The 12,105-nt window shown below is 37.9% G+C and overlaps 1 protein-coding gene across 1 annotated transcript; it reads right to left on the bottom strand.

Annotated features, from left to right (window-relative positions):
- Positions 1 to 383: 383 nt before the first annotated feature.
- lim2.1 (lens intrinsic membrane protein 2.1) lies at positions 384 to 3,710 on the bottom strand. The gene is made up of 4 exons (XM_061086493.1): positions 3,536 to 3,710; positions 2,774 to 2,923; positions 2,342 to 2,476; positions 384 to 445 (listed from the first exon to the last, which is right to left on the bottom strand). The coding sequence occupies exons 1-4, from the start codon at positions 3,708 to 3,710 to the stop codon at positions 384 to 386; spliced, it is 522 nt and encodes a 173-aa protein (XP_060942476.1).
- Between the last annotated feature and the right edge of the window lie 8,395 nt (positions 3,711 to 12,105).

The raw sequence follows: 12,105 nt of genomic DNA, 5'->3' as shown, positions 1-12,105 counted from the left end.
ACTCGGGAATATGTATCTACGTGTGTGTGCGTACGTGTGTGTCTCAGCCAGTTTTTAAAAATCTGAATATCAGGATGTTTTCATCAATGCAGACTGATCTGAACTTAATTTTGTCTGACCAATTGTGTCTCTGGTGGACACAGTCGGAGCAGGGCCAAAAACGTAATCAGAAAATGCTGAAAACTCACTGGGCACGAAAAGCAAATAAATCATGAACTCACAAAATAAACAAGAAAAATATACAGTGTCTATAGTGATGAAAACGAAGAGTCACACTTCCCCCAAATGTTTTTATTTCAATCCATGTTAATGATGAGGATCTACACACAGCCTTGATGCAACTCTTAACATCCTAATCCTTTGCTGGTTTCTAGTTTCAGTCTCTAGTGAGAGTTGACGCTCCTGGGGCATTCATGCATCCGATAGGCACACATATAGAATACACCTGAAAAGAAGGAGAAGTCAGGTCTTTATTTTCCACCATGTTAAGATTAATTTTTGAAATGTCTATCAGCTAAAACCATTGTGTGTAATTTAATTAATGTGTGATTATGTGTGACTTGTGTCACTTTTAATTGAACAACAATACCCCCCCACCCCCAAATTCCAAATTGCTCTTTTTGGATCATGTACAGTAAAGTCATTGAACATTCTTACTTTACAAACGTAAATTCAAACCAACCTTACATGTAATTCTGGGACATTGACACAGGAACTGAAATGAGTTATATCCTGTGTGAGTATATGAGCACTCACCAGTCTAACTAATGACTCCTCTGCTGTGTCGCAGAAATGCTTGCAGGGAAAACAACAGCCAAGCAGCAGCACATTATTGTATTGTGTGCTTGGCATCTAGTGAGGGGAATGCCATCGAAATAAATGCACATCATGTTCCCATCTTCCATTATTTCATGTTGCTCATTTTAGGCCAACTAGTTAATTTTTCATTTATTTCTGATCTCAGCAAAACAGTTTAACATCATGATATTATGAGGAAGCTGTTCTTCTCTAACCTATTACCACAGTCAGTGCAGTGGAACACATGTGATCAGTAGAAACTGCACAGCACCGCCGATGATTCACAGAGGAGCACTTAGTGAAAGAATTGCTTATAATATCACACCACTGATAGACAGACAGATAGATAGATAGATAGATAGATAGATAGATAGATAGATAGATAGATAGATAGATAGATAGATAGATAGATAGATAGATAGATAGATAGATAGATAGATAGATAGATAGATAGATAGATAGATAGATAGATAGATAGATAGATAGATAGATAGATAGATAGATAGATAGATAGATAGATAGATAGATAGAGACAGACAGACAGACAGACAGATAGATAGATAGATAGATAGATAGATAGATAGATAGATAGATAGATAGATAGATAGATAGATAGATAGATAGATAGATCGATAGATAGATAGATAGATAGATAGATAGATAGATAGATAGATAGATAGATAGATAGATAGATAGATAGATAGATAGATAGATAGATAGATAGATAGATAGATAGATAGAAAGAATGATAGATAGATAGATGGTTTGATGCAAAGATGGATAGATGGATAGATAGATAGATAGATAGATAGATAGATAGATAGATAGATAGATAGATAGATAGATAGATAGATAGATAGATAGATAGATAGATAGATAGATAGACAGATAGACAGACAGACAGACAGACAGATAGATAGATAGATAGATAGATAGATAGATAGATAGATAGATAGATAGATAGATAGATAGATAGATAGATAGACAGACAGACAGACAGACAGACAGACAGACAGACAGATAGATAGATAGATAGATAGATAGATAGATAGATAGATAGATAGATAGATAGATAGATAGATAGATAGATAGATAGATAGATAGATAGATAGATAGATAGATAGATAGATAGATAGATAGATAGATAGATAGATAGATAGATAGATAGATAGATAGATAGATAGATAGATAGATAGATAGATAGATAGATAGATAGATAGATAGATAGATAGATAGATAGATAGATAGATAGATAGATAGATAGATAGATAGATAGATAGATAGATAGATAAATAGATAGATAGATAGATTTGCTGTGGTATTGGTTTAGGCCTTGACATGCCAAATCTGTAAAACCTTAATAATCTAATCGTAAGCCTGATGCTAAATATGACACCATAAAATACATCCTCACAGGATAAATCAACATTGACATTTCAAACTGAAAACACCATGGGTGGAACACTGACAAACTAAAGGAATCCGATGGCACCTTTGCGAACAAGAGGAACCTTTTTGCATCATTGTTGGTTTTCATGTTTACCTGAAAAGAACGTGAGCACCACTGACACCCAGCCGATGATATAGGACCAGGAGAACCTCCAGTTTCCATAGCGTTTCCCGTAGTAGTTAATAGTCACACCAGTGTACACGGCCATAGCTAGAAACACTAAAAAGCCTGGAAAGGAATAAATGAAGAAAAAAGTGTGAAGAAAATGTTTCAGGACAACAATTACCACTGATGCCTATTAGAGCTGTCATTACAGACCAACACCAGATCATCTCACTCACACTGGATGAAGGAACCAACAAATAATCAAAATAAAGAATTTAAAACAGGAGCTTAATACAAAATCTTTCATGAATGAGGTATTAAAAAATGTAGAGTCAGTGGAATCACCAAAAAGCCAAATGAACTGCAAATTACAGATGAAACCAAAAGTGCAACGGGGAAAAACAGAGGAGTTGAACTTACATGCAATGAAAAACAATATGCCTGCAGCAAAGGTTTTGTCAAACCTGTCGAAGGAGGAGTAATGGATGAAGGCCATAATGCCGATGATGATTCCAATGAAACAGGCCAAAAGAGAGAGGATCATGAGGGCGCGGGTGGCGTCTAAGTGGGCTGTGGACAAGGTCAAAGGTCAGTCACTGGTGAGGTCAGTGCAAGTCAACAGAGGTGAATGATCAGAGACATAGCTCTGCTCATGCCACATTAACAAAGCAATGTGAAGAACAGCTCTGAAAAGAAAAGATGAAAAAGGTCAGATGAAAATCGTAAATGAAAAACCACATGTTTAACAGAAGCGATCAACGTTTTGTAGAAGTAACCCTCGGGTAACCATCATGAATTTCTGCAAGTAACATTACACTGAAATCCAATGAAAAAGGAGAGATGTTATCTACCATTATGTTGTGCAGTATTGTACCACTGCTCACTCGGCTCCCATTTCAGCCTAAATGTGTGTGGGTTAACCATTCAGCCAGTTAAGGTTTGAATTAGCCATAGAACCATATAGATGTTCAGACAGAGGACTGGTTTGTTAGCAAGCTGAACTTTTACTGCACAGTGCAAAGAATTAACCCACATAACTGTTGAATCTCTGGCTCCACCCCCAGAGCTTTATCTCATTCTCATCAGTGAAATAACGGTTTGTGCCTCTGGAACAGCTCCACCTTCCAAATTTTTTTTTATAGTTAGTAACCTCCCAATCACCGATGACTCCGCTACACTTACCAATGCTGTCGCTGTGTGGGAAGCATTTGCCTGGCATACAGTAGCGCCACAGGCCCTGGTGCATGTAGTTGCTGGACTGCCGATACTGAATCCAGTAATCGGTTGCTGTGGAAACAATCAGGAGGATGTTCCCCACTCCTGCACAGAACAGCCCTCCACCCATAAAGCTGTACATCCTGCACCTGCAGACACACACACACAGAGAGAGGAACATAAGGTCGCTTAGAATCAGCGGTCAGTGGAAGGGCCCCCCTCCTCTCTACCTAACAGACACACACACTTCAGGGAGAGAGGGTGTAAGTGTCAGTAATTGCTTTGTAATGAACATATTATTTCCACTGGATTGAGCTGCGGGGTCGCCTGTGTATGTGTATGCTCCACTTTGTTCTCTGGGACATCAGTCCCTGAAGAAGGCTTTACAAACACACCCCACTCACAATGCGTGCACACACACACAAGGTCCAACCACTATCAAATCCAGCGATGCTTTGATACTTGATACATCTATTGCTCATTGTTCCACCTGGGTGCAATATCCTGCAGCCATCCTCTCGTTCTCATGGAGAGTTGTCATGGAGGATTTTTTTGGGAAAAGATGATAGAAAGATATATCTTGTTATGTCTGAAACCTGAACTCAAGAGCTCTATAGTTCCGCATATCCCCCTGAGCATCCTCTCTGGCAAGTTCCAGCAGCTGTCTCAATCTAAACCAAAGCACTTTTAAATCAATTTGACAAAACAAAACAAATGACAATAGTCTCAGAATGTCAATGCTACGTGACGTATGATAAATCCTAATTATTTTATTTCATCAACATCAGTCAGCTAGTTAGATGAAATATTTTTCACCAAAATGAAGGCCCCTGAAATAAAAGTATTTTTTGCTCAGACAGAGGCCTTGGTTGGGGTTGGCACTGACCTCGTAGGTGACGGTTTCCTCTCAATCACATCATTCAATCTTTCAATTGAAATCCCTCAACCCTCACTTCACATGTCCTACACTACTGTAAAAATACCTGAGAAAGCTGACCCATCTTTTGTCTATACATTTTCTATCAAGGGGGTCAAACCTCAAGAAGAAACTTGGTTTTAATGTCTTTTCATTCACCCCCACTGTAGTCACATTGATAAATAAGCTGTTCTGTACATGTAGATGTAATATGCAGCAGAGTGAGACTGTTTATCTCCCTGGAAAGTAAAAGACATTGTGAACATTTTAAGACAATAAAATGGGACAGATGAAGGTGCACATTTTTGTAGTCCGGCTGTAGCAGTGGCTTACATGCTTTACCTATGGAACTGTAAGAGCTGGAGCTATCTCTTTACATGTAAAATAAAAAAAGAAGCACAAAATATAGCAACAAATTAAAAGACAAATAACTGAATAAACAACATCAGTTATTGGACAGAAATCCGTATTATCTTACCTTAATCAACCCCTTTTATGAAGATGTGTGAAGACAGGGCTGCCTGACAAAATACAACAAGATCCTATAATGCCAACACAGGCAGATTCCCAGCGAGCTAATAGCTCTAGCAATTGACGGGTTGAACAGGGGGGAACTGTGGCCACAACAAACACGGCGCTGAGACAATAGGCCAGGCCGACCACTGGCCAATCAGCACCTGCCAGTTTTGTGGTTTGGGAATCTGCTGAAAAAACAGAAATGACCAAAGCTTGGCAAGCTAAAGTAATACTGATGACTGCATGGTTTTGATTGAAAGTGGAGGGCTGAACAGGCTTTACTGGGGGGAAGGGCAGGCGTGGCATGGACTGCTGCTGCTGATATTGGTCTCATTTAAAAGCAAACCTTGTCACAAAAGTATAAAAAATAAGGGATCTAACTATCACATTTAAGTTTTAATAATTTATTGGTTTGTTATGGTGAATTTCTTTTTATGGACTTTGAACATTTGCAGTAAATTACAACCAGTATTAAAGTTAAAGTGTATTTCGATCTCTACAACACAAAGAGGATGCACAAGTATGACCACAGAGGGAGTTGGATATCAGGTCATTTAAAGGACCATTTTAATTAGTTTTTGCTACAGCTGTATAGCCAGTATGAGCTGTTTACAAGACCATTATAAGTTCAGCATTAATCCTTTACTCACCATGTTCTGTCTCCAGTGGTGTTGTTTTTCTTTTATTTCTTTCACTTATTTCATTCTGTTGAAGTTTAATGTGGAGAACTAATTCGAAATAAATCTTTTTGTTTGCATTTGCGAGTGCAAAGCTGAAATGTCAAGCTACTTATAAAGTCTGCATGGTTTTCCATTTCTGAACACACAGTTTTGGTCAAAAACTCATCAAAGTCCAAATACTTTGACCACACTGTGATTATGTACAAAAAGAGAAAGAAGGTCACCAGTTCATCTATATATTTTTCAAAGTTTGACTTTAAGCTTGAATTTATTCGCAGCGTTTAGCTTGATTCTTGGGAAAAGTTTAACATTCAGAATTATTTCAATATTATTCTTTTCATTATAACTTTATTCTAGTTATGTGAACCTGTAATGCACTGTAAAGCAGCAAATGGTTCAACAATAGTTTTTCAACTATGTCCTCCATTTCACACGTTAATCATTCACAGTACAGCTATAAGGACAGAACTCACTCCAGCACTACTGAGCTCTGATAAGCCAAATGTACTCTGGTAAACCGGCCCTGCATTAAACAGCACACAGACACAGTAAGAGACATGCTGGCGAGCAAAGTTGAGCATTTAGCAACTAAAGACATATTTCCTATGAGTTGGTTATAGAGCTAGAGAAAGAGTAAATTTGGGACCTTCAACCATTGAGGTTGCCTCAACTCTTTGTGCTGCTTATGTTACGAAGAAGCCTTTTTAGATGTTATTAATCACTCCATATCGAAATATATGTGTCTTTGGATACCAATCTTTTTTTTCTTGTTATGCCAATCTTTTATTTAAAAAAAATACACACTGCTCAAGCCAATCTGAATCATGCAGCCGCTGCACCAGAAAGTTGCTGTGTGGATGAAAAATAGCTAGCTACCTCCTGCTAAAGGCAAAAAATTGACACATTTTTTAAAAGAAAAAGATTTGACAACCAGACTGAAGATGACTTAGCTGCAAAACTGCCACAACCACGGAATACCACCATCTAAAACTCGGAGGTATGAGGGACCAGGTATAGAAACAGAGAATAACATACTTAAATGACAAGCAGTGTTGACAACGGAACACAGACGCTGAATGTAATGAATAAATAACTAAATAGAAAAACTAGATTTTATATATATATGTTTAAGGATAATGTTACTGTACAGAAATGACAAGTAATGTTTCTAACAAAAAGAAGACAGATTATTAGTTATTAATACAAATAAGGGAAATATATTAAGAAGCTGTATGTTTGATTTGCCATCATATTAATAAGTAAGCAATTTTAAAAAGGTTTCAACTGGGGGGTCCCTGCCAGAGGCTTATGCTTTATGGGGGTCCTAGGCATGGAAAAGTTGGAGAGCCCCTAGATTAAGGCACTGGTCGTTTTTCAGTGATTTTGTCGAAATCAAGACCATTCACCCTCGTTCAATTGTTACAGTGCTGTACTATATTACAACATTTACTTGCTGAAATACTGAAAATATATAGAAATTCCACTTTCAAAATTGGTAGCAATGAAGGTAAATGGAGGCTGCAGGTGTTTGAAGGAGCATTTCACACCAGAGCAGATCCCTTCACCATGCTCTGACTTGATGTTTCCTTCATTCTCACCATCATCTGCCTGTATTCCCCCTGTTGTGGCTCTTTGCCATATCCAGCCAGGCCTTTCTTTGCTTTGACACACACAGACACAAACCCTGAAGATGAAAGGAGAAGAGTAGCTCCATTAACTGCATTACAGCAAGTTGCTCAGACCAATTGACAACAAAATGCCCCAGAAAAAGCATTTTTCTGCCCGAGATTTGAGTGCTGTACTTACATCTAACTTCATTTTTATAGACTACAGCCTATTTTCTTCCATCTGGAGTGTGGCAGCCAGGAGGGCATTTGATATCCTCCCATGCACCATCAAAGTGGACAATATGCCTCTGTGACAGAAGAGCAAATCCACGTTTCCTTGTATCCATCCAGCTTTTGAGAGATTAATTTTGTTATGGAAAGTCTACATTTATGTGGTATCATTGGTGAGTAAGGAGATCATGCAGCACTCGGGAAGGTAATGCGACAAGAGTAATTACAAGGAGTGCGCGTCTGTCGTGTCGGCATTGTTGTGGCGAAGTCACAAAGCTTAGGCACGTCTGAAATCCTCCTGCTTGTTGTGCACCTGCTGTCTGTCCGAAATAATCCACACAATCCCATGACTCTCTGTTTTAGAGCTCTGCCTCACTGAGTAACTGTTCACTCAATTTTATAGTTACAGGATTACAGGCTTTACTGGTTACTTAAAAGATGTTGTGTTGGTTGAGTAAAATTATCCTTTTGTTTTTGAAAAAGTGACAATGTTACCCTGCGTGTTCCCTGATTTGTTGTTAAGTAACTAACGTGGTGGAAAGTAAGTAAATATATAATATATAATCAATTAAAATGTTGAGGTACTTCATGGTACTTCATGTAATTTTTCAGGTAATTTTGTACTTTTTATTCCACCTTAATTATTTAATAGCTGGTTGCATTGACTAAACAAAATAAATATATGATCTTCCTACAAAATTCAAGATTGAATTATGATGTGTTGATAGAAAAAAGGCCCTTTGCACCACTCATTATGACTCATTATAGCTGTTGTGGCTGGAGTGGAGCAAGGATTTTGACATTACTTGATAAAGCTGTTGCTTTATCCATAATAAAAATGTCAGTGCTACAGTCCTTAGGAAAGGTCTAATCGGGAGAAAGAGGTTTAAATCCCTGTTGGGATGGAACACATGTGTTCACAGTCAAATTAGCTCCACCTCAACACTTCATGTGTTCTATCGTTAACTCATTAACAAGACAGCTATGTATCACCATCATTGCCAGGTCCTTCAGGGTAAAGCCGTCACCACGGACTTGGGTCAACTATTGATAATATTTTTTGAATCAAAAGCATAACAAAGGCCACTATAAATTCATAACTGTAAGGTTTTGTTGATAAGTTATATCATAAAGGATTATTTTAAATCCCTGTTTTCACACATCATATAACCCGGCACTGAGAGCTCTTCATCAGATGCATGTTTAATTATTGTAGATCATCATTCTTCCAATCTATTTTTCTCCGAGTTCTGTTGGTTTTGTTTCTGTTTCTGTTTCTCTGTCTATATTACATCATTATTACTACATGCCACAGTCCATTTCTCTCCATATGCAGATCCTATCAATGAGAAGCTTCGATCCATCATTGTGCAAATGGTACAAGTGACTGAGCATCAGATGACCTTTCACTATGGACAAAATGTCCAAATTATAACGGCTACATTGCCGTTCAGCAGGAAAACAACCTTTTGTATAAATACAGTAAGAGCAGAGATGTGAGGGTGACGTAAATCAGTCAAAAATGAGAAACGCTGGTATTATCCAGCTGTGCTGTTCACAAGACACAAGGTCAAAAAAACCTATAATGGTCTCTGAGAGTTATCGACATTAGTGGGCAAAATGCTTCTAAATCTTTATGTTCCAGCCACGCTTTGCCTAAATGCTTGAATCAACTCTTCGGAATTGAATTTTCAAGCCTCCAAATGGTTAATTTGTGCAAAAGTGCTTTCAGTGTTCTCTCAGCAAATGAACGGCAGCTCTAATCATAAGAGCATGTGGATGGCTCTGCCTCTCTGCAGCCACCCAGGAGACAGCCGCGTGGACGGGGAGAAAAACCTTTCCACTTAACCACTTAAATGAATATATCAAGAAACTAATTTGCCATTTTAATTGCGTGATTTAGGAAGACGCTACTTCACTTGCCCCTCTTCCATCTTGGTTGATTTCCAATGTGAGCGCACATTAGATTGATCTATGAAAGACTGCAGAAATCACAACACTTAAGTCTTTTCATTTTCCCTCTCTAATTAAATAATTGAAATTCCTGTCAGTGTCTGCACTTAAGCCACACACAAACATTGCAGGCATGCCGTGTAGCTGAGTGAATCGTGAAAGGCTTGTTTTTTTTCATCTCTGGTATTCTTCACCTTCTTCCTTTTCCTTTTTGTCTTTTAGGAGCCACAGATTCATTCCATCTGTCAAGCCCAGAAATAGATCAGTACATCAATTTTGTTGAGATTTGCCCATCCCATTAAGTGATTGCTTGCAGAAATGGCAGGGGACATTTCTTCTGATATGTTCCCTGAAACAGCGCTGGCAGACATTAAGGACACATTATTGAGTCCCATTTTCTCCCAGCCACAAGGATATCCATTAGAGTAGCACACAGCCCTAAATTTTTCCATTTTCTCCCTCACCAAACTTGACTTTACACATTATTTCTGCCTCTGTTTTGTAATTTGCAGCCACAAATTATATCAGGGAAAAGCCATTTCGTAGCATGTGGCTCCTCTTCCCAGGGCTATTTGCCAAGACTTGATTCTGAAGTGTCAAAATGGGCCCATCGTTAGGGCTAATCATGACTGACAGCAGGGTGCTTTAAAGTCCATACAAGTTGGCCCACACTGGAAACTTTTTGTAAGTGTGTGTGTGTGTGTGTGTGCGCGTGTGTGTGTGTGTGTGTGTGTGTGTGTGTGTGTGTGTGTGTGTATGTGCTGTTTTATACAGACTGATGATTTACTGACAGAGTACCTTTGTGAATTTCCTGAAGCAATATTCTCTTATGAGAAACGTAGGTCCAAATATAACCCAAGCAGAGGATCAGATTTAACTATTTTGCTTCTTAACCTGAATGTAAAAATGTAAAAAAAAAAAAAAAGTAGGAGAAAAGTATCAAGGTCACAGTCCGCGGATATAAATCAATCACATTTTATTTGTATAACCCATAATCACAAATCACAATTTGTCTCATAGGGTTTAACAAGATACGACAACAACAAGGGTAAAGAAAAACTACATTATAAACCTTTATCAATCAATCAATCAATCAAGTTTTATTTGTATAGCCCACATTCACAAATAACAATTCGTCTCATGGGGCTTTATCAGGGGAAACAAAATGTAGCAACCTCAGAGAGAGCCACAAGTGAGGGATCTCTCTCCCAGGATGGACAGAAGTACAAAAGATGCCACATGTAACTGAGACCATCAACAAAATAACAATATTAACAACATTGATTGGAAGAAACTGTTTGTAACATAATGGAAAGGAAATGAATTGAGCAGTTATTGTCAGTAATAGTACTGTATGTGAGTAGGCAAATTGTATATCAAGCAGTCTTGTTTTAATCATAGTCCACGATCAGGATCCACCACCGCAATCAGAAGCCACCATAATCCTAAACCGCCATCAGGATCCACTATCAGCTGCCACCTCGATCAAAATCCACCACCACTATCCATAAGTGAATGTATAACATGATCTAATCATTTGAAATAACTGGGAGCAAACCAGTAACTGAGGCAGTATCTCTGCTACAAATAGGGCTATGCTACAGTTTGTCACACACATCATACACATGTTGAGGCTTCAGATTGAAGATTACATTATTGGTATTTTTCACCTATCATTAGCTTAAAAGTATGACCTTCTGAGCTGAAACCTTGGTCACAAATCACCACCAATTTCTTTAGTGTCATTACAGCGATTATTGCTGTTTTCAGAGTGAATCATAAGCACATGGGCTGTATTGTGGGGCTCAAAGTAAATGCATATCACGTACACACAAAGGCCATGGTTTGATTCCCTCCTGTCAATCCCCAAACCATAACTGAAATTGTGGTTCCTAGACCTTTTATAGTGTTTGTTCACGTCTGCTTGAGTTTCACTGAAGTCTAACAGTTGTTTATGATTCATCAGAGCATTTAATTTGATGAAAAGCCTATTTTTGTTCCACCATGCACAGGTAGGACTTGATTCATCATACCACCTCCTTTTCTATTACTCCAAACTCATTTGATTTCACCACTCTTACTTTCAAGAGCATATGATTACAACTGGATATGTGTCAGCAAAATTGCGGATTAGAAGACAAAAATAACCGGAACCCATGAAAGAATTTACAACAGTAGGACAAATTTAGATTTTGATAATCCCCAACACTAAAACTGTGATGCTGTTGGAAAACCTCAGTATCAACCCACGATCATAATGGGTAAAATGTAATACTAAAATAACAACAACAATAACAACAACAATAATAATAATAATAATAATAATAATAATAATAATGATGATGATAATAATAATAATAATGATAGTAATAATAATAATGTGTGTATCAGCATATTTTAACTAACAAATGATAAAACTGATGGTGCACAAATTTTGTTGTCACTATCGCCATTTTATTTCTTATTATAATAATGTCCAGTTGATCATGACCTCTGTATTTCTCACTCATTCACAGACAACTCCAGGTTATTGTGCTATTACAAACACAATAGCTTATTAAAAAAATGCATTCAAGACTAGATCCACCCAACAAACAGGTCAAGCCTTTCACAGTGTTGTGGAGAGCACGATCA

Source organism: Limanda limanda, chromosome 14 (assembly GCF_963576545.1).
Source record: "Limanda limanda chromosome 14, fLimLim1.1, whole genome shotgun sequence".
Taxonomy (NCBI): domain Eukaryota; kingdom Metazoa; phylum Chordata; class Actinopteri; order Pleuronectiformes; family Pleuronectidae; genus Limanda; species Limanda limanda.
This window is presented reverse-complemented; position numbering and strand designations above follow the sequence as displayed.